General features: G+C 43.7%; 1 protein-coding gene and 1 long non-coding RNA gene across 2 annotated transcripts; both read right to left on the minus strand.

Moving 5' to 3' along the window:
* Positions 1-991: 991 nt before the first annotated feature.
* LOC306836866 lies at positions 992-2175 on the minus strand. The gene is made up of 4 exons (XR_013780821.1): positions 2148-2175; positions 1817-1909; positions 1176-1281; positions 992-1057 (listed from the first exon to the last, which is right to left on the minus strand). It is a non-coding gene; the product is annotated as an uncharacterized lncRNA (long non-coding RNA).
* Positions 2176-5425: 3250 nt separating this feature from the next.
* LOC306836862 (NACHT, LRR and PYD domains-containing protein 3-like) lies at positions 5426-19535 on the minus strand. The gene is made up of 8 exons (XM_079364204.1): positions 19202-19535; positions 18936-19055; positions 17462-17691; positions 15066-17310; positions 12023-12199; positions 8106-8282; positions 7383-7556; positions 5426-5975 (listed from the first exon to the last, which is right to left on the minus strand). The coding sequence occupies exons 1-8, from the start codon at positions 19483-19485 to the stop codon at positions 5966-5968; spliced, it is 3417 nt and encodes a 1138-aa protein (XP_079220330.1). The 5' UTR covers positions 19486-19535; the 3' UTR covers positions 5426-5965.
* Positions 19536-26592: the final 7057 nt, after the last annotated feature.

A 26592-nucleotide genomic window follows, 5' to 3' on the forward strand; every position in this document is an offset into this window, starting at 1 on the left:
GTGCTGATGGCGTCTTCCTGTCGTCCTTCAGGGTTTAGTTTTAGGGTGTCTTCCACCGTCAGTCTGAGAGGAGCAGCTGAATCAAAGATAATTCATCGTACCGTTTCCCTTTTCTTTTTTATGGCTGACTGTTCAAAAAAATAAACTCTTTTACAAATAAATACACTATTTACACACACACACACACACACACACACACACACACACGTAGGACAGTTCTGACTTTAGGTTCACAGAGAGGACAGCAGCTCATCATCATGAGCGGATGTGAATCTTCATGTGTAAACGGCTGTACAGGAGGACTACCAGCTGAGGTAGTGATGAGAGGCCGTCTGCTGTTTCTGTACATCAACACACACTCTTTATTTTCTAACGGGCTCAGTCCGGCTGTGGCTCACAGGGCTGACGCCGCTCACTGCACGCTCCCGATGCGTCCTCTCTCCCGGGTCGGGACGCCGCCTCTTCCTCCTCCGTCTGACATTTAAATGCAGAAAACGGCAGCAGTAGTTTCACAGGTTCAAACACTCCCAGGAGGACGCCGTCCATCACGAGTCTGCACGCCCGAACGCCATCTCTCTCTCTCTCTCTCTCACTCTGTCTTCTTCTTCTTCTCAGTTGAGCAAAAAACCCAACATGGGCCATAAATCCACAGTCACATGTTTTTAGCAGCTCAAAGATTTAAAAAAAGAAGCACGGCATCATCAAACCTTCGGCCGACCTCTTTCAAGAGTTCATATTGGCCTTCGTCCGGCGTCAGGTCTGATGGCGTGCAGTCACACGTCAAGTTTCTTCATGGTTCACGTCCGTGTTCATTTGGCACGTTGACCCCCTGCTGGTTTAGTCTGCTCTCATTCAAACGACATGAGGTTGGCTGGTATCTGCACACAGAGCACAACAGGAAGTAGATTTATGTCAACACTTCCACACGTCGCTCGGCGTCTGCGTGGTGTGTGTGTGTGTGTGTGTGTGTGCGCGCGTTCACCTGAGGTCTCCTCCAGGTTTTTGTGCCAGATGATGGCTGAGAACCTGGATCCAGTCTGGAACTTGTAAACATTACCTGAGAAGAGGATTCACACCTGTGTTATAGTGTGTGTGTGTGTGTGTGTGTGTGTGTGTGTGTGTGTGTGTGTGTGTGTGTGTGTGTGTGTGTGTGTGTGTGTGTGTGTGTGTGTCACCTTTATCCGGGTCGTTGAGCTGGAAGATGTTGGGTCTGGCCGGGTCGTCGGGCAGCACCACCATCTAGCCGGTCACACACACCTTCTTACAGGGACTGGACTTATACTGGGAGAGAGGAGCACAGCTGCTCACATCCTGTCACACCTTCAAACTTCCAGAACCTTCTTTGCTTAGCTGGATGTGAAAACAACCGAGAACTCCTCCAGCAAACCCAGAACTCAGGTTAGCATTTAGCTTCTTTCTCATTCCTTCATCTCCTCCTTCCTTGTATCCTTCTTTGTCTCCTTCTCCTTTCCTTCCTCTCCTCTTTCATCTCCCTCCTTGTCACCTTCCTCTCCTTTTCTTTCCTTCTCCCCTCCTTCCTCTCCTTTTCCTTTCCGTCTTCTCCTTCCTTCCTCATCTCCTTCCTCTCCTTTTCCTTTCCTTGTCTCCTTCCTCTTCTTTTCCATCCTTCTCCTTTCCTCCATCTCCTTCATCGTCACCTTCTTCTCTTTTTTTCCCCTCCTCATCTCCTCTCCTTTCCTCCTCCTCCTCGTCTCCTTCATGCTCTTCAGTCAGTAAGGTTTGTTGGTGAGGAGTGTCTCTCTCTGAATGATGCGTTTAAGGACACAGCGTGATTTAAAGTTCTGCAGTGACTCACGTGTTTCCTCTCTGAGGCTCTCAGGGCTTTAGCTCCGTAGAACGTCAGCGTGGATCCAGACAGAGAGATCCAGAACCTGGTCCAGGACGACAGCTGGACACACACACACACACACACACACACACACACACACACACACACACACACACACACACACACACACACACACACACACACACACACACACACACACACACACACACACACACACACACACACACACACACACACACACACACACACACACACACACACACACACACACACACACAGAGACAGATGTGTTCAGCCGACATGATGAACAAACACACGAGGTCAGAGGTCGTCTCACCCGAGGTTTACGTCCCTCCTTCAGCAGCATACATTCTTCCTTCATGCAGCATATAAATGTCATGCTGCATGTCTTCTTTTCTCCAAACAAGGAAACATAAATGTTGAGCAGCTCGAGCTTGACAGTGAACAGAGAGGAAGACGTGTCGCCACATTTCAAAAACCAAGAAGCCAAAAGACACAAAACTAAAGAGCTCAAAGTGAAAAGCATCAACAGACTCAGAGGAAGCAAAGAGAAGATCCAGTGAGCAGCAGCAGACCTCGGAGGGTCTCGTTGGTTGAACAAAGAGGAATCATCAGATCAGTCAAAGACGAGAAAAAGAAAGCATCAGTCAAAGACACACCTGGTGTCACAGTGTGACATAAAGGATCCTTTGTTTTTAACTTTGTTCTTTCATCCTGACTCTTTGTCTTTGCTTAAATCTTAGTGTAGCTGCACTGTCCCTCATTTACTGCTCTGTGTGCCTTTGAATTCCTCCCGGGGACAAATCTAGTTTTTTTAATAGAATCCTGACTGTGCAGGTAGAAGAGCATCTTTGCAGGGACAAGTCTTCAAACACACACCTGGTGCTTCTTCTGTACGTGTGAAGAAGAAGCTGAGGCTGCTCCGGCTCTCCACAACAAAAACAAGAAGACAACAAGGAATGAGCTGAAACGAAAGCTGCCTGCTCTGATGAGCATGAACGTCTGCAGCCGTCCAGCTGCTCAGCTCACACATTTTAATAGACAACATGAAACCGTTCAGAGCTCTGAGAGGAAATGTTCTTGGCACTGGTTGATCCAGCTGAGAGACTGTCTAACAGCCTGTTTATCAGCCCCCACTCCGTTATGAGCACAGATTACACGTGTGATAATGACTACTGTCAGAAGGAGTCACCCAGTTTACTGCACGTTAAACACTCTCATTTAAAGCTTCCTCACACCTCTGTCATTCTCTCTGTAATGTCAAGACAAACTTAGTTTGGACCAACGGGAACAACTCCCAACCTTCCTCCCACGATGAGCGCCATCCTCCAGCAAATCTCAGCGTGTTCAAATATCACACAGCAAACAGCGTGTGCAAAAACAAACCTGAGTTCACAACTTCAAACTGCATTTAGATTTATCAGGACAGCAAACAGCTTCATTCACTTTTTAGTCCAAACATAGATTTATCCGGAAACATCAATTAAAGCTGATTCACTGAGTTCAGTCAAGATAACACCTTCATCAGCTTTATAACCATCAAATATCTAAAGTTGTTTTTTAAAAGTGACTTGTAAACATCAAATGGACTCCGTATTATTAATCAATGAATTCTATAAAATCCTCTGTTTTCGACCTGACCCCTCTAAAGGAATATTTCACACATTGACTTGTTTCACACAAACATGTGAATAAGTCTGAGTACAGTATGAGACATGTTTAAGATGAGTTTAAACCTTCAACATGCCTTCTACTTATTCACATCTGTGATGTGATGTGTCCCACTCTCCCTCACTTTGATTCTTTATTCACTTTTCTCCTGCTTGATTTTAAACTTTGTATTTAACTGTCTCATACCTGCCTGTTGTATCTCTGTCATCTGTTTTTATCTTGTTTTTATTCTCCCTGTTTGCTCCGTCTGTAAACAGTAGTGTTTAAAGGTGCTATATAAATAAAGTTATTATTAACACCTGAGCAGAGTAAGAAGTGATGATTCTGAAGTCTCATCATTAAATGAGTCTTCCATCTTTGCCTCCACAGTCTGAAGTTTGTACAGATGAAAAAAACGTTTTATTTTTTCATTAATTTAGAGCAACTTGTTTTTTTCCATTAGAGAGAAAAAACATCGTTGACACTGTGGTGCGTTCAAAGACTGTCTTGTAACAACACTAACTGTTCAGATGTGATGTGAGCTCAGGTCCTGAACGAGGAGAAACATCTGACCTTGTTTAAGAGAGACAGCCGGCTGTGCCTGAGCTCATCGCTCCGTCCTTTAACGCAGATAGAAATCCAAACCTGAAACGCTTTCTCCGTGTTCACCCACAGTCTCATCCACACTGACCGACTTCAGCTCATTCTCAAACCACCGAGCGGACAGGAGGCGTGACGTCACCAGCCTCTCCGCCAATCACAGGCTGTCACACTCCCTCTCATTGAGTTAGAACACAAGTTGATGTGTTTTGTAAGCCTATTATTATTATTATTATTATTATATATTAAAATAAAAAATGATACGTATTAACATTTAGAGTTGTTGAATAAAGCAAGAAATAAATCAGCCACAAAAAGGTTTTCTATGGAAGCACTTAGTGTCACGGTTACGAGGCGGAAAACAGGGAGGAGGATCCAAGTGCAGGTAAAAAGAAGTGATTTATTTAAACTGAAATATCAGGAAAACAAACAAAAACTCACTCAAACAATAATCCAAAATATCAAAAATCCATGATGAGAAAAACAAAGTAAATCCAGGGAGCAGACAGGACAGACTCAGACCAGACAGGACAAACTACAAACAACAATGAACCAACAGGGGACTGAGGAAAAACACAGAGACTAAATAGACATGGGTAATCAGACACAGGTGAGACTAATCACACAGGTGAGGACAATCAGGGTCATCACAAAGACGGGAAACAAGGAACAAAGAACACAAGACCAGAACAACTGAGGACCAGTACAAAGTCAAACCTGACACTGAAAAGACCAGAACTAAAACCAGATACTACAAAATAAAACAGGAAACACTTAAAACAAGACGAGGAAACATTAAACATCAAACTAAGAAGCTGAAAACACAAGCAGCAGGAAACAAGCCTACAGACAACATAGAAGGACACAAGGATACACACTCAGGACTAAAGGAAAGCACACTAGGAATCAAACATACACAGAACACGAGGGAAAGAATGAAAACTAAAACAAGATTAAATACAGAAACAAAAGCAAACCATGACACTAAGAGGACAATCATCATGCATCTATTTCATGATTGATTTGAATAAATGCACAGGTGAACACAGCTCTCCATGTACAAAAAGTGTGTCATTAAATATGGAAACATAAACCAGTAAAGACTAATATGCAGCAGACTACATGAGACTGCAGACACGCTGAGATAAAGATGATAATAATCCACTTTACATTCTTTAATCTGTGCCAGTAGAAAAGGCGTCGGCACGTTAATATCATGTTCATACAAAAAAGTTCTTATCTAAACCAAGGCGCTTCAGAGTTTTCCATGTTTTTAGACCGTGTCCTAACAGCACGCCAGACGTTTACATGGCGTTGCATTGTTGCATCCGTTACATTTTTCATTGTTTGCTCTGTGAAGTTCAGTTTGTCCTTTCAAACAAAATGACATCTACAGAGCTCTCATATTGAGGAGCTGTCGACTCGAATCACTCAGAGGCTCGTCAATAAACCACTCACCATCAGACCAATGAAGTTTTTCTCAGCTGCTGACACAGGTCAAAGGTCAACATGTCAGTCCAACATACAGACTAACAAGTGACAGAAGTTAGAGTAGAAACACATCACACTGAAGTCTGGAGTCAAAATAATCATCACATGAGAAGAAGAACTGCAGCATTTCTTGGTAGCTTTTGACCTCTGAACATTTCTAGCAGCTGTTTCATGTTTGACCTTCCTCTCCTGTAATGTGTGGAGAACAGATTCATTAGAAATATCACTGAAATGAACTGTGAGCTGATTCCTCTGTCAGTCCCTGATGGATGAAGATCTCCTCAGCTTGCAGAGCTTCTCCACACACAAGATGGTGGAGGTTCCTCCTCTGTGGATCATCAGCTGCTCCTCTCTATTCCACCAGAGTCCTGATCACTCACTTTATGACAGAGATCATCCCCAGCTAAAGAGAGAAGAAGAGAGATGACAGAAATCAGAAGTTACTGTCATGTTTACATTTTAGTTTGTGTCGTCATGACGACCTGTAGTGACCTGGGGCCTGCACCATGAAGCAGGATTCAGGGTCACTTCAGGGTTAACCCTGGGTTTACAGTCCTGAAGGTGGTTCACTTCTAAACTGGGAATATCGCCATGGCAACTGATGCTGCACACCTAACCTGCTCAGGAGCAGGATATGTTGGAGATAAGAGATCAACCTGTGAAAATCTCACTGACCAATCAGATCTCTTGATGGTGGCGCTCTGTGAGCTGATGGAGAGAGAGCGACAAACACTTCCTGTGTCCCGTCTGATTTGACATCATAGTCCTTAAAGGTCATGATTGTTTGTTCCTGATATCCTTCATCCTTTAACAGAGAAAAAGCAGCGCAGCCTTTGAGTTGTTTTGAAGATGTTCAATGATGAAGAGCTTCTTCTGCCTTTGAATGATATCTTCATATGAATGTTTAGTGTCTCCATGCCGCTCTGTTTGTGATGCTCAGAGCTGCAGCTGAACTTCTCAAACTGTTCTGGTCTCCACATGAAAGAGTCAGAGCAACACATTCAGTTCAGAGAAGAAACACGAGTTCTTCTGCTCAGTTCTGAGGTGAACTAACGATGGGAAGGAAATAGAAGAAGCCGTAGTTTGGACATGAATCCTCTCTGATGTTTCTTTGTTTCTGTCAGTTGTCCTTCCTGCATTTGTTCCTGCAGCTGTGTAACTTTAGTCTTTGAGCCTGTTTGTCTTCAACTTCTTCATATTATTCATATAGTTTGTTCACAGTTTGTCAGATATGATGATCTGATAACTGCAGACTCTGTGATGATTGTGATAGGTTAAATGAAGATAGCTCCGCCCCTTTTATGTGAGCGTGCTCTCTGAAACTCTGGGTTTACTTCTCAGGTTGATAAGCAGCTTCATGTGACTGTTCAGCACCATCTCTTCTGTCAGGGTTAGTGAAGCCAGATCACAGAAAACAAACCCTGAGTATGTTGAACTCTCTTCATAGTGTCCACCCAGAAAAGGATTTCTCCAACAACAAACAAGAATCTGAATGAATGAAATGAGAGCTGTAGCCACTTTTAGATTGTATCTTCAATCTGTAATGTTCTCTGCTTTAAAGCATTTGTATTGTCATATTGTGGTTCATGTATTTTAATGGATCCTCATCAAGTGTTTTGGAGTTTAATGTGTTTGTTTACGCAAAGGACCAACTAGAGACACGAGCTGGAAATTAACAACAGCTATAAACTCCTTATGCAGCTCATCAGTTTCATGCTTTGTATTGAGACTATGTTCAATCACATTGTCCCTGTTAAATAAATAAATTCAAACATGTGGAGGGTTTACTAAAGAACACTGAGAGACTGACCTCAGAGACTCCAGTCGATAGTTTGGATTCTTCTGAAGATCACGCAGCAGCTTCAGGTCTGAATCCTGCAGGTTGTTGTAGCTCAGGTCCAGCTCTCTGAGATGGGAGGGGTTGGACTTCAGAGCTGAGGCCAGAGAAGAACAGCTGATCTCTGACAAACTGCAGCCCCACAATCTGAATAAAGAATAAAAGAAGAATAAAAATAATGTGTAATCCAGTCACATGTGTTCAGGTTGTGCTGAGTATCTCAACATCACTTTGTCCTGATGAATCAAGTTTTCTCTAAATGATTAGAGGATCATTTCTGATTGTGTATTCACTAAATCTAAATCCTCCAAATGTCAGCTCAACATTCATCCAGCTGTTCATGTGCACAGATGAAGAACAGGCTGCTGATCTCAGTCAGCTCTGTGATGTTACTACATTTATCAAATCACACATTATTCAATCACAAGTCTTCATGATTTCACTTCTTAACAGAACCAGAGGAAACCAGAGGCTTCATGTGCACCTTGTTCAACTTTACTTCACAGAGTCACAAAAACATTTTCACATCAAATCTCTAAATTATTCAACAACTTGGAAAACTAAAAATCTCCAAAATAATTTAAAATCACAAGATTCAAATTCAGACAAATACTGAAAATATAAATCTTGAAATGTGCAACAATGGAGGATGTGGATTGAAATGATTCAAATGAATGACACAGTCAGTGATCTGACCTCAGAGTCTCCAGTCTGCAGTTTGGACTCTGCAGATAATCACACAGCCGCTTCACTCCTGAATCCTGCAGCTTGTTGTTCCAGTTCAGCTCCAGCTCTCTGAGATGGAAGGGGTTGGACTTCAGAGCTGAGACCAGAGAAGAACAGCTGATCTCTGACAAACTGCAGAGACTCAATCTAAATAAAGAATAAAAGAAGTAAATGTAGATGACAGTGAGCTTTATACATGAATGTGTGATGTTGTCCACATAAACACACTGATGTGATCATCATCTGTTCATTCCAACATTGAAGGACTTTATTAGGATGCATTAATACTTTAGTTCTTCCTGATCCTTCTTAGATTCAAACACTCAAAGCTCCTGTGAGGAACTTTCATTACGTGTCTGTTTTGGCGCCCCCCTGTGGACAAAGTGAAACCTCTTCTCTCTTTACTGATCTTGTCCTGTACAGTATTCCCTCACTAAAAACTCCTCCTGCTTTCTTTGAACTCTACAAACTACAAGTCAGTGTGAATCTCTTCTGTAGGAAATGTAAAGAAAGGCTTTTCCAGACAGCGTCCTGTGATTCTCCTCATGTGACAGCGAGCAGCTGGAAACAGGCAGACTTTCAAAAGGACTTTATAATGTTGGTGGTCTCATTGACTTTAGACAATCATCAAGAGAAATCCAGATTACTTTGAGTGTGTTTCATCAGCAGATCAAACCTCCTCACAGTACATTTAAATCACAGAGTTTGTTTTGATATAAGATCATAAAAAACATGAACGGTATGAAAGAGAGGACGAATGAGTTCACTCTGGACCAGTGACATCATCACTGACATCATCAGGTCACATGGCTGCTACAGGTGGAGAAGCTAGCAGCAGGTAGCAATTAGCAGAAGTCCCTGGATAGCTGGTTAGCATCAGATAGCTGACAGACAGCAGAGTGGGGATTTCCACACAGCACTTTAATTCTCCAAGACTTGATATGGAGCACACAGAGCCAGGTCTCTACGGCTCTATATTCACTCATCAAACATGAGCAGTGATATAAAGACGTGACCTGCACCAACTCCTCACTGAGGGTCAGAGTCCTCTCACCGTCTCACACACATGAAGATGGATGTCAGAGATCAACAACTCTTTCTATCACACACTCAGAACAGAACAGAGGCTCCACCTGGTGGAGCTGTTTGGTACTACAACAACATTCAGACTGTTACACTCTGACTGATGGAGCACAATGTTGAGTCTGTGAAGACAGAAAACGATCCCATCACATATTTCATTTCTCTCCTTTGACTCACTCTACAAACTGTTCAGACATTTGGAAGGATCCACATCAACTAAATACATTTTTAAATGTACTCTTAAGAAACAGATCTCTGCAGAACTCTAAAATAGATACAAACTGAAGACAAAAGACATTTGATCAGGAAGTAGAGCCTGCTGGAGGAAGTGTGGGGATCAGGAAGACAATCATCAGCATATCTTTGACTCTTGTCCCGTGTTGGGAAGGTTTTGGGGATTTGTTCAGGAGAAGATTACAAATATTAATATTTATAGAAACGGCTTCATCCACTTCATATTCTACATGTCCTCTCGGGTTGGATGGCATGCTCTGGTGACCCGTAGGCTCTTACACTGGTACACCTTTATATACAGTAGAAGGTCATTCTTGGTCTGCTTCCTCACTATCTCTGTGTTTTTATCACACAGAAAAGTACTGGACAGTGTTCTTTGTGTTCTCAGGACCTTTTCATGCTCTCTGTTCCAAACGCTCAAACAAAAACTGGTAAAAGTGCTTTTGTGTTTTCTGCACCCTCAGCCTGGAATCTGTTGCAGAATGGAGTCCTTGAAGGTTTTTAAATCTAAAATGAGAGACCTGGAAGCAGATTCTACAGGATGCACATGGTTTTAGTTTGACTGCTTGAGCTACTGACTCCCAGATTTGACTCATAGATGGTTATATCATATTGTTAAATATTGTGTTTTGTAAATTGTCCTTTGTCTCCCTTTGTGTCTGTAACTTTGTGTTTTTGCTGCTGCCTGTCTCGACCAGGTCTCCTGTGAAAAAAGAGGTTCTTTGTCTCAATGGGACCAACCTGCTTAAATAAAAGCTTCAATAAAAATAAAATAAATAGTTGGTATCGCTCCAGCAGGAATAGAGAAGAAGGGGATAAATACTTGTATACAATAATACACATAGCTGCATGAAAGCACATGACAGGGAGCTGATTGGATGATTAATCTGCATCTATTAATGCATGGAAGGTAACAGCTGAAGAAGTTAAAGAAATGTAAAGAATCACGTTTAGACTAAGAAACAGAGAAGATGACTTCATGAGTAACTGGAGTAAATGAGTAAAGGAAACGATGGAGTGGAATAATAACATGTAAATACATTTAATTAAATTAAGAGTGGACTGAAGGACCCCCCCATTCTATTTATTTACTTTCTTAATCTTAATTTAATGATCTTTTTCTCTTCGTAACATACCCTTGGTTCTTTATTATTATTTGTTGTATTGTATGTTTAAAAAAATATTTATAAATGTGCCTGGATGAACAAAATATGTGATGAAATTCATATAAATATTACAGTCAGTGATCTGACCTCAGAGTCTCCAGTCTGCAGTTTGGATTCTTCTGAAGATCACACAGCAGCTTCACTCCTGAATCCTGCAGGTTGTTCTGACTCAGGTCCAGCTCTCTGAGATGGGAGGGGTTGGACTTCAGAGCTGAGGCCAGAGAAGAACAGCTGATCTCTGACAAACTGCAGCACATCAATCTGAATAAAGAATAAAAGAAGTAAATGTAGATGACACTGAGCTTTATACATGAATGTGTGATGTTGTCCACATGAACACACTGATGTGATCATCATCTGTTCATTCCAGCATTGAAGGACTTTATTAGGATGCATTAATACTTTAGTTCTTCCTGATCCTTCTTAGATTCAAACACTCAAAGCTCCTGTGAGGAACTTTCATTACGTGTCTGTTTTGGCGCCCCCCTGTGGACAAAGTGAAACCTCTTCTCTCTTTACTGATCTTGTCCTGTACAGTATTCCCTCACTAAAAACTCCTCCTGCTTTCTTTGAACTCTACAAACTACAAGTCAGTGTGAATCTCTTCTGTAGGAAATGTAAAGAAAGGCTTTTCCAGACAGTGTCCTGTGATTCTCCTCATGTGACAGCGAGCAGCTGGAAACAGGCAGACTTTCAAAAGGACTTTATAATGTTGGTGGTCTCATTGACTTTAGACAATCATCAAGAGAAATCCAGATTACTTTGAGTGTGTTTCATCAGCAGATCAAACCTCCTCACAGTACCTTTAAATCACAGAGTTTGTTTTGATATAAGATCATAAAAAAACATGAACGGTATGAAAGAGAGGACGAATGAGTTCACTCTGGACCAGTGACATCATCACTGACATCATCAGGTCACGTGGCTGCTACAGGTGGAGAAGCTAGCAGCAGGTAGCGATTAGCAGAAGTCCCTGGATAGCTGGTTAGCATCAGATAGCTGACAGACAGCAGAGTGGGGATTTCCACACAGCACTTTAATTCTCCAAGACTTGATATGGAGCACACAGAGCCAGGTCTCTACGGCTCTATAATCACTCATCAAACAAGTCCCTGGATAGCTGGTAAGCATCATATGACTTCATGAGAAACTGGAGTAAATGAGTAAAGGAAACAATGGAGTGGAAAAATAACATGTATATAGATTTAACTAAATTAAGAGAGGACTGAAGGACCCCCCCATTCTATTTCTTTACATTCTTAATTTAATGATCTTTTTCTCTGCGTAACATATCCTCTGTTCTTTATTATTATTTTTTATATGGTGCGTTTAAACAAAGATTGTGCCTGGATGAATAAAATATTGTGATGAAATTCATATAAATATTACAGTCAGTGATCTGACCTCAGAGTCTCCAGTCTGCAGTTTGGACTCTGCAGTCCCTCACACAGCAGCTTCACTCCTGAATCCCGCAGGTTGTTGTTCCTGCTCAGGTCCAGCTCTCTGAGATGGGAGGGGTTGGACTTCAGAGCTGAGGCCACGACGTCACAGTGAGTCTTTGAGAGTCCACAGTCAGAAAGTCTGTAGTGACACATAAAATAGAGAAATATGACTTATAAAAGAAGAGTTTGATATTCATGTCTCACATCTGATGATTAAACAGTTTGTCCTGTTTGGTCTTAACTTTACACATCAGTGGAATCTGTCACTGACACAAAAAGTCTCATCACTGGTTTTCAAAGCTGCACATTCTTCACCTGTCAATCATTCACTAAATGTTACTGATGAATGGAAACTAATGGAGTTCTATTTAGGAGGACATCATGTCTATGGTGTAAAATCCCCCCTCCTTCTCTCACTCTCCTCTACCTGGCTTTATGTTTCCTGGATGGGCGGAGCTTCAGTTTCCTTTGTTGAAGTCCAATAAGTAGCAGTGAATGAGTTCATTTATTTATCTACTGATTTACTTTGGTTGTGGTTAAGTCATATCTTTAATTCTGTAGTAAGTTTTAAAGATGAACATTAGCCTTTGTTAAATCTGATCTGTGACTTGGATTATGATGTGAAGATTGATGACATGTGTTACTCTTTGTCCTCTGACAGAAAACCAGTTAAAAACTGGAGAATAATCGATTGGACTGGAAAGATCTGAGCTCTTTGGTCCTTACAGACAAACCACTGAGTTGGACTCAGGCATGGACAGGCCATCGGGCGTACTGGGCAATGCCACCCGATGGCCACACTACTAGCTACACACTAGTACACAACTACACACTACTAGCAACAGCTGCAGGGCCGTCCGTGTCAACAAGTGCAGAAGCAGAAGCAGTCCCATTGAGTGCACAGGTGGACTTAGAGGAGAGAGACTTGAGCCAGCAGCAGGCACAGATTGAGGAGTAGCTACTGTCAGCCCGGTAAGAAGTAGCCGAAATGTTAACAGAATAAAAATAGACGTCTCCTTTAGGGAGCACGGAGAGCTTGTGCGTGTGTGTGTGTGTGTGTGTGTGTGTGTGTGTGTGTGTGTGTGTGTGCGGTGGGGACAACCAGCTACGCTTTCGGGCATGAATCTGAGTGTTTATCTGAAACCTACATCAGTAGCAAAGAAGCCAAGTCGACGTAGAGAGAAAAACTTATAAGTTATCTCCAACAAATCAATGAGTGGTCGGATTCAGAACACACAACTTTCTGAGATCTGAAGTCAGTCATGATTGGTTGAAATTGTTGTCAATCTTGTTACAGCACAACAAGCAAATCTACATCTCTGCGCAGACAGAGAGGTATACTGATACGAATTTCTGTGAATACGTTCTGTAGGTGAGGACCAGGTAAGAACTGTAACTTGGAGTGATATTAGTGATGTTTGGATGGTGTCGGTAAGAACGGCAGCAGGCTTCCATCTTGAACTCCTCCTTTATTTTGATTACTTGAATGACATTGCAGTTGAACAAGTGGCTGTTTATATCTTGAGGGTGTGCAGAAGCGTGTGTGTGTGTGTGTGTGTGTGTGTGTGTGTGTGGTCTGCAAACCAGGAAAGGAAGAAATCAAATACTGTCCTGCTCAAAGCTCACCCAAATAATATAGCTCATACAAATTAGCCTATGTTATACATATATCTGACAGTGAACTTACTAGCATACATGTAAATAATACTCTACAGTGAGCAATCATATTAACAGTAATAAATGAGTTGGCACATGCCTGATAGCTTAACATGCAACAAACAAATACTGCTAATTACTATGGACTAACAACAAGAGAAATGTGAGCATGCTAAACGTTAGCGCACTAATTGCTATTGCTACAATCACAATCACTGTATACAAAACAAACTCATATAAACTCCTATAGAGTTTTGTGCACAACCTCATCCTTGCAGGTATGGAGGTGGTCACCCTAGTGTGTGTGTGTGTGTGTGTGTGTGTGTGTGTGTGTGTGTGTGTGTGTGTGTGTGTGTGTGTGTGTGTGTGTGTGTGTGTGTGTGTGTGTGTGTGTGTGTGTGTGTGTGTGTGAGTGAGTGAGTGAGTGAGTGAGTGAGTGAGTGAGTGAGTGAGAGAATTGTCTTTAACTTCAAGATGGTTGTTGTTCAAGATGTTTCTGTGGCCATCTCTCCCAAAATGAACATCTCTGGGAGTGTAGTGAAAGATATATCATCATATATCATATCATATCATCATATCAAATCATCTACTGCGCTTAATTTGAATTTTTTAACCAACATAATGTGTGCATATATCCTCTGGTATGTCGTGTGCCAAAAATGCCAGGGCCTTTTTCTGGTCCCAGTCCAGCCCTGGTTGGACTTATTCTGTGGAACTGGTGTAGCCTCCTTCCTCTCAAATATTCTTCATCTATAGTCTGTGATCTGAAGTGTGATCTATTCAGAGGACTCTCTCTGCAGTAGAAAACCATTTGAAACTCATTGAACAGTAACTCTGGAGGAGGACCATCTCATTCTTGTCAGGCTCACTTCTATAAAGGTGAAAATACAGAGACTGCTGCAGAATGATCCAGAAATCAAACAAGTCACCAAAGAATCAAATGTAGTGAGGTGAAGGATCTCCTGTAAGAACAGTTTATCTGTGATCTACCTGCTGAGATGTTCAGAGATGATGCTCATGATTGATTAGTAATGCCTGCAGAGGCTGGAAGGGGGCGCTCACATCATCTGATATCTCTCTTTTCAGGGATTAACACTATCACACATCTCAGTCACTTCTTTGGGAATTCTCTCCTGAATGTGTTCACAAAAAACTATCAAAGATATTTATGAACTCTGGACAAAAAGATAAAAAACATCAGGTGTAAAAAACATAGGACTGACTGTTTCTCCTGAACATTAACAGAGGAACAGTTTTTAGTGAACAGAGAGGATTATGTTTAGTTTATATTAAAATAAGTTAATTAGTACATGACACTGATTTATAATGTTCATCACATCCGGACTTACTTTGCCTTCCTGCAGTTCCTCACAGCTGGAATCAGTCTCCATCGTCCCTGCGCTGATGTGTTGTACTTCTTCAGGTTAAACTCATCCAGAACCTCCTCGGACATCTGCAGCATGTAGGCCAGAGCAGAGCAGTGGATCTCAGAGAGTTCCTCCTCTGATCTGTTCTCTGACTTCAGGAACTTTTGGATCTCTTGATGGACTGAGAGGTCCTTCATCTCCGTCAGACAGTGGAAGATGTTGATGCTTCTGTCAGGAGAGATATCTTTACTGTTCATCTTCTTCAGGTTGTTGATGACTCTCTGGATCATTTTTGAATTGTTGTCTGTCTGACCCAGCAGGCCTCTAAAGAGTCTCTGGATCATTTTTGGACTGTTGTCTGTCTGACCCAGCAGGCCTCCTAAGAGTCTCTGGTTTGACTTCAGAGAAAGACCATGAAGGAAGCGAACAAACAGATCCAGGTGACCGTTCTTACTTTCCAGGGATTTCTCCATTGATTTATTTAGAAGAACATCAAGAGTTGAATCTACATGTTTTTGTCCCAGAAAAGCCTCCAGTACTGTTCTCTTCCTGTCGGTGAAACAGTGGAACATGTAGACTGCAGCCAGAAACTCCTGAATGCTCAGATGAACAAAGCAATAGACTGTTTTCTGGAAGATCACACACTCTGTTTTGAAGATCTCTGTACAAACTCCTGAGTACACCGAGGCCTCTGTGACATCCAGACCACACCGCTCCAGGTCTTCTTGGTAGAACATGATGTTTCCGTCCTCCAGATGTTCAAACGCCAGCCTCCCCAGCTTCAGAAGAACTTCTCTGTCAGCCTCCGTCAGCTCATGTGGACTCATCTGATGTCCCTCACCATACTTGTTCTTCTTCCTCTTTGTCTGAACCAGCAGGAAGTGTGAGTACATGTCAGTCATGGTTTTGGGAAGCTCTCCACTCTGCTTTGTGCTCATCATGTGCTCCAGAACTGTGGCAGTGATCCAGCAGAAGACCGGGATCAGACACATGATGTGGAGGCTCCTGGATGTCTGGATGTGTGAGATGATTCTGCTGGACAGATCTTCATCACTGAACCTCCTCCTGAAGTACTCCTCCTTCTGGGTGTCAGTGAAGCCTCGTACTTCTGTTACCCTGTCAACACATGAAGGAGGGATCTGATTGGCTGCTGCAGGTCGAGAAGTGATCCAGATGAGAGCTGAGGGGAGCAGATTCCCCTTGATGAGGTTTGTGAACAGTGTGTTTAACGATGACTTCTGTGTGACATCAGACACAACTTCCCTGTTTGTGAAGTCCAATGACAGTCTGCTTTCATCCAGGCCGTCAAAGATGAACAACAGTTTACAGACAGCGAGCGTCTCTGCTGCCACCTTCTGCAATGTTGGATGGAAAACACGGAGCAGCTCAAGAAGACTGTAGCGCTTATCTCTGACCAAGTTCAGCTCCCTGAATGAAAGCAGGATCAGCAGACTGACGTCTTGGTTCTCTGAGCCCTCGGCCCAGTCCAGAGTGAACTTCTGCACTGAGAAGGTTTTTCCAACACCAGCCACGCCGTTTGTCAGAACCACTCTGATGGGTTTCTGTTGGTCGGGTTGAGCTCCTGTCTTTGGTTCCTGTTGGTCGGGTTGAGCTCCTGTCTTTGGTTCCTGTTGGTCGTGTTGAGCTCCTGTCATTGGTTCCTGTTGGTCGAGTTGAGCTCCTGTCTTTGGTTCCTGTTGGTCGGGTTGAGCTCCTGTCATTGGTTCCTGTTGGTCGAGTTGAGCTCCTGTCTTTGATTCCTGTTGGTCGGGTTGAGCTCCTGTCATTGGTTCCTGTTGGTCGAGTTGAGCTCCTGTCTTTGGTTCCTGTTGGTCGGGTTGAGCTCCTGTCTTTGGTTCCTGTTGGTTGGGTTGAGCTCCTGTCTTTGGTTCCTGTTGGTCGGGTTGAGCTCCTGTCTTTGGTTCCTGTTGGTCGGGTTGAGCTCCTGTCTTTGGATCTTGTTGGTCGGGTAAGGCTTTAAAGAGGTCCTGGCACTTGATTGGAGTCTCATGGAGGATCTTCTTCTTTTTAGAGTCTGTCTCAATCTGTCTCACCTCATGTTGGGTGTTCACCTCTTCACTCTGCCCCTCTGTGATGTAGAGCTCAGTGTAGATCCTTTTGAGGGGGGTTCTTCTTCCTGGTTCATCACTTCCTTCAGTCACACGTTCACATCTCGTCCTCAGACTGACCTTATGTTGATCTAAAACCTCCTGCTGACCTCTATCTACTGAAAGAGAGAATGATAGAATCTGATTATTGTTTTCAGATGTTTCTGTCAAAAAAGTAAAAAGAGTTTTAATTTCTAGACTTTTGACATTGACCAATAAAAGTCGTGTTTGAGGAGGAGATCACAGAAGCACAAAGGTGTACAGTCTTACTTTGTTCAGTGCTGCTCTGACAGACTGTCTGCAGTCCAGATCCTGGTCTGGATCTTTCTCCACACTGAGGACAGGACGAGTCTCCTGCTGAACCAGACTGGTCCCAGTATGAGGTGATGCACTGTCTGCAGAACCAGTGTCCACAGCTGGTAGAGACGGGATCCTTCAGGACGTCCTGACACCCAGGACAGGACGTCTGCTCCTCTCTAACATGAGTCCTCTTCGTCCCCCTGTGAAGACATGTCTTTAGAACTAAACTGATGGTTGACTGATAGAAAATATGAAGATTTATCAAACACAATCTAAAGAGTCAGATGATCACAGAGAGCAGGTAACACCTCATTCCCCCGCTGGCCTGCACTCACACTGCTCCAGGACTAACCGGGCCTGAGCACGGTTACCTCTTCTTCATAACATGGTAATACAACACATGCACGGCTTCATGTGAACTTGAAGCGTACTTAGTTTACAACACAGACAGACTATGAACTAACGTGAGGTAAAGTCTGCGTCCGCACATCAGAGAACAACACGGAGAACATGACAGCTACTTGAAGTCCAGTTTGGTTTGATTAAGTCTGATCCGTTCAACATCAACAAAGGAGAAAAACGCTACACAAACAAAACCAACGCTGGAAGACATCCATCAGTTCATCTCCTCTGTCACTGTCATGTGACTCTTTATTACAAGAACTCATCCAGCTTTGTTTCAGAGAAGGCTGTGTGCGGCGAGGAGAAATACAGACGTAAACAATCAGCTGTGTTACAGTCGATGGTTTAAACACGGCAGAGTTTTGTTTGCCGACGCCAAACAGGAAGTGACGCTTCGTTCGACCAATCAGCGGACTGCGGTGTTTAGCTCCACATTTTCGGGTCGGCTCGATATTCTTGGCACCCCAACGGAAGGGTCCCAAAAAGTGGGACGGTACGGATCGGTTATTTGGGAATCTTTCCCGGGATTAGTCTCTGGAAACGCCGCAAAATGCACGCCGTACTGAGACCTTGGCAGGAGGGTCTTTATACTAGAGCTGCACTAATGATGTGATTTGAATCTTGATTCTGTGGATCATTGTCATAAAAATAAATGTTCCCATGTTTAGTTCAATGTTCAGTTCAAATCATTGTTCACTTGTTATATTGACTGCTGTCATGAACAGAAACACATGAACACCATGATACCTTTAAGTGTTTGTGCTCGCTGCTTTGGATCAAGAAGGTCTTAAAGACTTCTTACGTATGAGCTCACAGTATCATATCAGATGATGCTGAAAAGACTAAACAGAGAGAAGAACAAACTGAAACAGGGGCCGTGCTGAGCGCCATCTTCTGCTGCTAATAAACGTACTAATGAGAAGTAGGAGGATAACGGGCAGGTTCAAAGGTTTGTAAGAGTCCTCTTAGATTACAGCTTTACAAGGTGACTGAACCTACAAGGAAACATGTGAGGAGACAAGGAGTTAGTAAGAAGACTTACTTTGAGTCTGAGGCTCCAGATTCTTTACTGAAGTTTAGAGGTTCATGTTTGGACCGATCACTCTTCAGAGACAGACAGCTGGGAACAGGAGACTCTGCTCTCTGTCTGCTCCTCTCAAATCTGTTAAAAAACAACAAGTTTTATATTTCTATGAATCTTTGATCAACTCTCTGATGACAAATCTGTAAAAGAAGCTGTAAATACAAAAAGATCTACAGCTGTGGATGATGAGAAGGTTTCCAGGTTTCTGTTGTCAGGAGGCTTACTTTGAGTCTGAGGCTCCAGATTCTTTACTGAAGTTTAGAGGTTCAGCTATGGACCAATCACTGTTCAGAGACAGACAGCTGGGTACAGCAGACTCTGCTCCGTCCTCCTCTTCCTCTAAACGCACATCCATGATCTGATCTGAAGTCAGTCTGAGAGGAAACACAGAAACACTCACTGAGAGATCAACACAAGAGAAACAGGAAACAGTTTGATCTAACACACACACACACACACACACACACACACACACACACACACACACACACACACTCACACAGCTCATATGAATGTAAGTAGTGACGTCATTATGAACTGTCTGACACACACACCTAAACACACTGACACACACATACACACACACATTCAAACACACACTCTGACACACACACAAACCGAAACACTCAATCTTTTGAACATGACTATTTTTACTGGTCATTTTGACACTTTACACTGTTTACAGTATTCTGTTCTATATTTATTAATTTGTACTTTCAATAACTCCTTTGATGTTGTTTATTCTGTTTTCACTAAACTGAGTGTTTATTGTTCTTGCATGGCCTGTGGAACAGTCCTGACATTTCACTGCACGTCTGGAAGAGCATGTGACATCTTGAATCTTAAGAAATCAAGAGAAACAGGAGAAACCAGTTTGATCTGACACACACACACACACACACACACACACACACACCTAAATACAATCAAACACACACATACATACAATCACACAAACCAAAACACAATCACACACACATACATCCAATCAAACACACACATATACACACAAACCTAGACACACTCTCACACACACATAGACACACACACACACACACACACACACACACACACAGCTCATATGAATGTAAGTAGTGACGTCATCATAAACTGTCTGTGTTCAGTTCACAGGAGGAAACTGAGAGTACAGAAGTGAAGATATAAAAACTCTGGATAAACACTCACCTCGCTTCACTCTTTACTTCTCTCTTCACTGTCTGTCCCTTTAAACTGGAGTCTAACTGACTGAACACTTTCTTTTTCATCGTCCCGCCTCCTCAGGTGACCTACCTGTTAATCAGGAGCCCGGATCACATGTTGCCCCTCCCTCCTCCATTTACAGTGTAGGGACCTTCCACGGCGGCAACGTTATGTTGGGTTTTATGATGTAACATTTTGTTGTCGAATTAAATTTAATAATTAAGTTTACTTAATGAAACTCAATCAAACAAACAACTATTATAAACTAAACTAGAGGTAACAAACAAAAACAAACAAGCGTGGCACATGTGAGAGAGAGAGAGAGAGAGAGAGAGAGAGAGAGAGATCAAAATGGCGGCGTGACCACGCGTTGTCACGTGATGGCGGACACAGAACACAGGTCTCCTAACCTGGTCTATTATCTAGAGACGGAGTCAAACTCTGTCTCTACCTGATCTACGTTTCTGCAGCGTCTGGAAAGCCACAGATATCTATGTGTGTGGTGCGTGTGTGCTTAAAGGGAGCGAGAGAGGAAAGAGCGCACCTCGAAAGCTCAATCTCAGCCTGGAGCTCACGCACATCTCAGAGCATAGTTAACTTCACTACCAGAAGCCAGTGGCCGGATTTGTATCAGACGGCGTTCACACTAGTCTTTCTGATAATGAGTCTATTACCCGGTTATGACGCGAGAGTTCACAGAGAAACACACGGGACGCAGCGCCACAAATAAAGAAAACAAAAGAGATTTTACTCTCATAAAACCTAAGACACAGTGGTCAAACACCAAGCAAATATTATCACCGTTTCACAATAATAACTCAGTTATTAAACACACTCTCTATATCTAACTGCCCAGACCTAGCTAAGGCTCACTTGTAACCGTTTTGTCCGTGGTCGATGAAAGGAAGAAAAGGGGTCTTCGGAGCGTCTCCCTGCAGTTGTATGGTGATGGCGGCGCGTCCAAGGGGTTGAGCAGAGCCGTCCGAGACGTAATCCTCTTACATCTTACAAGTCTCTTACAGTCTCTCTCAATACCGTTTTAATACGGGAGAAATAAGACGCTCTTCCTAGAGATGCGTTCAAATGGATGATCTAAGCTCGGAATTCAGGATGTCGGTCTGCTTCAAGGCCTTGGATTAGCTGCGTGCCAAAACTTTTGAACAAAGAGAATCGTGCTGTGGAAACAGGAAGCGGAGTTGAGGTCCTCGGACGTCGCCAGACGACGTATGAAAGAGGGAGAACACTATTTGTCCTGGGGTTTTATCCTTCCCAAACTTCAAACCTATGTGTTAAGTGTGGCAAAGCATTCTGGGAGTACCTGCAAGGCATGCTGGGATAAAGAGTCTTTTGTCCTGGTTCTCCAAAGGACACAGCCTGAACTTTGTCATCCTGGCTGGACCCAACAACAGGAAATCAGCTGTGTGTGTGGATCCAGACAGACCCGGGCTGCATCTCACTGAATCTCTGCTGAGGTCTTTACAGATGGACGCTCACAGATGAGGAGGACGAGGAAGTGGATTTATTATCAAAGCACATACTGATTAACACCATGGGAGCGTGCCCCGCTGTCTATTGAGCACAAACACCACTTTATAACATGGAGGCTATAAAATACACTTTGAGAAATGAGCTCTGGTTGAGCGCTGGCTTTGTTGAGTCGGCTGCCCGGCTATCGGTACTGTAGCCCGGCTTGAGTACGGGACTTCAGTCCTCCAGGATTATGAACTTGTCAGACCCGGGGCAGGGGGCTCTCCGTGGGTGAAGGGTCATTGTTTGATGACAGGGAGTTATGTTAACCTGTAGAAAAGAGATGACAAATTCAATATCAATGCTTGAGACATTTGTCTTTGTGGCTAAAAAGAAAAAGTGAGCTGTTAAGTGTAGCCATGTTTGCAGCTGTTTACTTGTGAAAATGTCTTAGTGTTTGAGGTTCAAAATAAAATGTTTACTGAAGTCTGTTTTTGTGAGGTTTAAATACAATGTGCACTGGAATCCTATGTGGACAAGTATTTCTTAGATCAGCTTTGTAAAACCCTTCTTGAAATCATTGAAACCTAGAAGGTTTGACCAAATTCTTAAGGGTCTTTTTGAGACCAACGTAAATTAGTAGGAGAAAACAATGGTGCTCGTTGACAGTGAACTGATCCGTTCTGACCAACCTGAAAATGTTTTTGTTTCTGTCATTGATGCTGAAGTTTAGGCAATTGGTTCTGTGAGCTGAAAGATCTCTAATAGTCATTCTGATTTATAGGTGTGTGCAGGTGCCTATGTGGCAGCCGCTTGAGCCGGGAAAGCACTTTGGATGTAGTGGGCTACTGTTAAAGCTCTATATAATGCACACCATGTGGGTTGGGCATGCCGAATTTTTGTAGAGAGCACCCACTTCCTCTGCCAGGCGCTGCTGCTCCTCGCTGACCTTCCTCTACCAGGTGCTGCTGCTCCTCCCTGACCTTCCTCTGCTGCTCCTCCCTGACATTCCTCTGCTGCTCCTCCGTGACCTTCCTCTGCCAGGCGCTGCTGCTCCTCCCTGACCTTCCTCTGCCAGGCGCTGCTGCTCCTCCCTGACCTTCCTCTGCCAGGCGCTGCTGCTCCTCCCTGACATTCCTCTGCCAGGCGCTGCTGCTCCTCCCTGACCTTCCTCTGCTGCTCCTCCCTGACCTTCCTCTGCCAGGCGCTGCTGCTCCTCCCTGACATTCCTCTGCCAGGCGCTGCTGCTCCTCCCTGACATTCCTCTGCTGCTCCTCCCTGACATTCCTCTGCCAGGTGCTGCTGCTCCTCCCTGACCTTCCTCTGCTGCTCCTCCCTGACATTCCTCTGCTGCTCCTCCGTGACCTTCCTCTGCCAGGCGCTGCTGCTCCTCCCTGACCTTCCTCTGCTGCTCCTCCCTGACCTTCCTCTGCTGCTCCTCCCTGACCTTCCTCTGCTGCTCCTCCCTGACCTTCCTCTGCTGCTCCTCCGTGACATTCCTCTGCCAGGTGCTGCTGCTCCTCCCTGACCTTCCTCTGCTGCTCCTCCCTGACATTCCTCTGCTGCTCCTCCGTGACCTTCCTCTGCCAGGCGCTGCTGCTCCTCCCTGACCTTCCTCTGCTGCTGCTCCTCCCTGACCTTCCTCTGCTGCTCCTCCGTGACCTTCCTCTGCCAGGCGCTGCTGCTCCTCCCTGACCTTCCTCTGCCAGGCGCTGCTGCTCCTCCCTGACATTCCTCTGCCAGGCGCTGCTGCTCCTCCCTGACATTCCTCTGCTGCTCCTCCCTGACCTTCCTCTGCTGCTCCTCCCTGACCTTCCTCTGCCAGGCGCTGCTGCTCCTCCCTGACCTTCCTCTGCTGCTCCTCCCTGACCTTCCTCTGCCAGGCGGTGGTACGGGGCACAGAGGAGGACGTGGTCGGAGCATCCGTGGAGGTGGAGGCCTGGGTGAAGAGGCTCCATCAGTGGAAGCAGTGGCAGGCGTGATCAGACTGTGCAGCTCAGGTGCCAGGGGCCCACGGTGCGTGGCGGTCTGACCGGACGCATCTTCGGGAAGATGAAAGACGAGGGGCTGGTCAGGCTTCGCCAACACCTTCACTGCCTTTCTCTGTGTAAAGACACCTGTATGGTAAACATAGGTGGCTAATGAGCACAGACCAGGTTAAAACAACTAAACAAAGCCTGACAAACCATTGAAAAGAAGCTTCACAGTGACCTGGTCACAACACACATCACAGGAATGTAAACCAATCTTTCAAAGGGGCTAATTGGACCCTGAAGTCCTATTTTCTCAGCATAAACTGGACAAAACGTCACCACAAATATACACTGGGGAAAGCACACAGCAAGTGATGGAGGCTGCTTTAAAGATCCTCGTGGGGGAATGTTGCCATAGAAACACTTTTTAAAGGAAACAAAAAACATCCAAAATCAAGATGAGCAGGTTCCTATTCAGAGGTCCGAAGTCAAGATCAGCAATAGCTACTGTATGTTGAGTCCAAGAACTAGTTCAATGTGTTCTAGTAAAGACTAACAAGTCTGACTAAGTCTTATCACAGGTCAGTCTAAACCAACAAGTCCAAGGATTAAGAACAAGTCCATCAGAAGACCAGAGGTCCTTTACTATGAAGCTTCTCTGTGGACGAGTTGTATTTGTCAATGGACCTATCAGGCGAACCACACAGCATCTTATTGTTGAGGCTTGAAGAGATGAACATGAAGGTGTCGGGTCGAGGGGAAACTCTGCAGTAAAGCCACCCAGAGATCTTTAAGAGAGATGAAGTGTCATAAAGAGAAAACAAAGGGAAGCCGTCTGAACTCACCACAGTTTAATTGACTGGAAACGAACCCAGTTAGAGAGCACATAATAAGGACTCATTCATATGATTTTCAGCTTTCACTCCACTCTACTGCTGTTTTCTGCCCCATTGTAGTGAAGAGAGACTTGAAGTGATGAACTCCTGGTGAGGATCACAGGGACTGAATGACAGAGACACATTCCTATTTGTTTCTTGACATAAAGTCTGCTTTGTTCCAATTCTACTAAACGTTTATCCCACATTTCTCTGAGGATCCACATCAATGACTAAGTGTTTACAACATGCTGGTACCATCTTTCTTAGCCAAAGAAATAAAGAGATGTTCATGTGGATATTAATCGCATGTCTGAACATGTCATTTTTGGTCACTCACACAAAAAATACATCTCCTGTATTCAAGGCTCTGAGCAGGTCGTAGCAGAAGACTGTATAAGACGTTATATCCTGTTTCACCAGGTAACGTAAGTTTGTATGTTGTCATCAAGCAGCAACCTCCAGTGTTCAAAAACTGAGTCAATGGTTGAGTGCAAAATCCTGCAGTTGGTCAAATGTGTCCAGTTGAGCCCGGCAGCAGAAGCAGCTGAAGTCACAAACACAGCCCACTCAAAGATGCCTGTTTTTACAGCAGACATTAAATAACATGTTTCCGGCCTGGTTCAAAGAATGACCTCGCTCTGATTAGCTCCTGTCTCCATGACAACACACAGTTCATTTTTTTATAATAACTGGTCCGTTTTCATTTCATGAAGTCAAAGTATCTGGGCCACTCAAGGTCCATGCCTCTGTACGCTAACGAACCATTACAGCATTACAAGGACTCTGACTTTTCTGTTCTCTGGCGTGGCAGCAACATGCTCCTGTAGAAACTCACAGTACAGGTTCCTTAAGCTGAGCTGCAGATTCACATGACTATTCAGTACTAGAGAAACACAACACACTGCCAATAAGGGAACAAAACAACATATACACTTCAAGTTTAAATCAGTCATTATCTGTCAAACAGACTGAGAGGCTCTCATCAAATATTCTTCTTGCTGAAGAGAAGTTTCTTTCCCATTTACTGATGTTGTTTTGTTTTGTTTCTTGATGTGAACAAATCTTTGACTTTATTTTCCAGAAGCTTCTGTAAAAGTCTGTGGGTTTTTAACCAGCTGTTGTTACGTGACTGGATTTGTATTTCTTTTACAGACAGCAGGAGAGCAGACTTTCTGTTCACCATCTTCACTTTATCTCTGAAATACTCAGGACAGACTCAAGTCCTCAACCGTTTGATCTTCAAACCATCTTTGTAGGTTTAAAGTCGTCTTCACTCATCACACTCTCCGACTCTCTTCCTCCTCCAGCTGCCACCGCCTGCTCTCATGTGTGTTTTCTCTGATTCATGCGGACAACTCTCTGCTACAGATTTGTGCTCTCAGACTCTGCTCTCCCTTTTATGACAGGAAGTTCCTCTTATCTGAGAGCGCTCATGCCAGGAGATTTATTCTCACTGCTCTAATCTCATGCTTTAAGAACAAACAAGAACTCACCAGAACAATTTGAAAGAATCTCAAAGGTGGCGCATCACTAAATGTAAACTTACATTTAAAATGTCAATAATGTGTGTATGGCTGTATAATAACCTTTGTGGCCTCTGTCTAATGTAACCATGCTGCTGTCACAGGAACATTTGGATTTTACACTCTGTTATTGTAGAGACATGCTTATCACACACAGAGCTGCTTCACACTGCTACTCAGGGAATACACCACAGAGGTTGGGGGTTCAGTGCCTTGTTCAAGGGCACCTCGGGCAGTGCTTGAGAGGTGTAGTTTCTCAAGTCCTCCTCCTTTGAGGATGATGTGTAGATGATGAAGAAATATCCGCTGACACTGACTTGCATGTAATATAAGACATTTAATTACAAAGTCAAGAAACAGCATCAGTCCAGGTTAGCCATGTTACCTGGGAGAGTCACCAGCCAAGTGTGATTCTCCTGAACAAAGAAAAGACTCTAATATTTATACAGTATTGGTCAAAGCAACATCAGAACATTTACGACTTCATTTAGGCTTTGATCCTTCAGGTGTGCATCTCCTACAGTCCTGCACCCCCTGTGGTTCCTCAGGACATATGACTTCAAAGGTTACACAG

The sequence above is a fragment of the Symphodus melops genome, assembly GCF_947650265.1.
Source record: "Symphodus melops genome assembly, chromosome: 16".
Classification (NCBI taxonomy): Eukaryota; Metazoa; Chordata; class Actinopteri; order Labriformes; family Labridae; genus Symphodus; species Symphodus melops.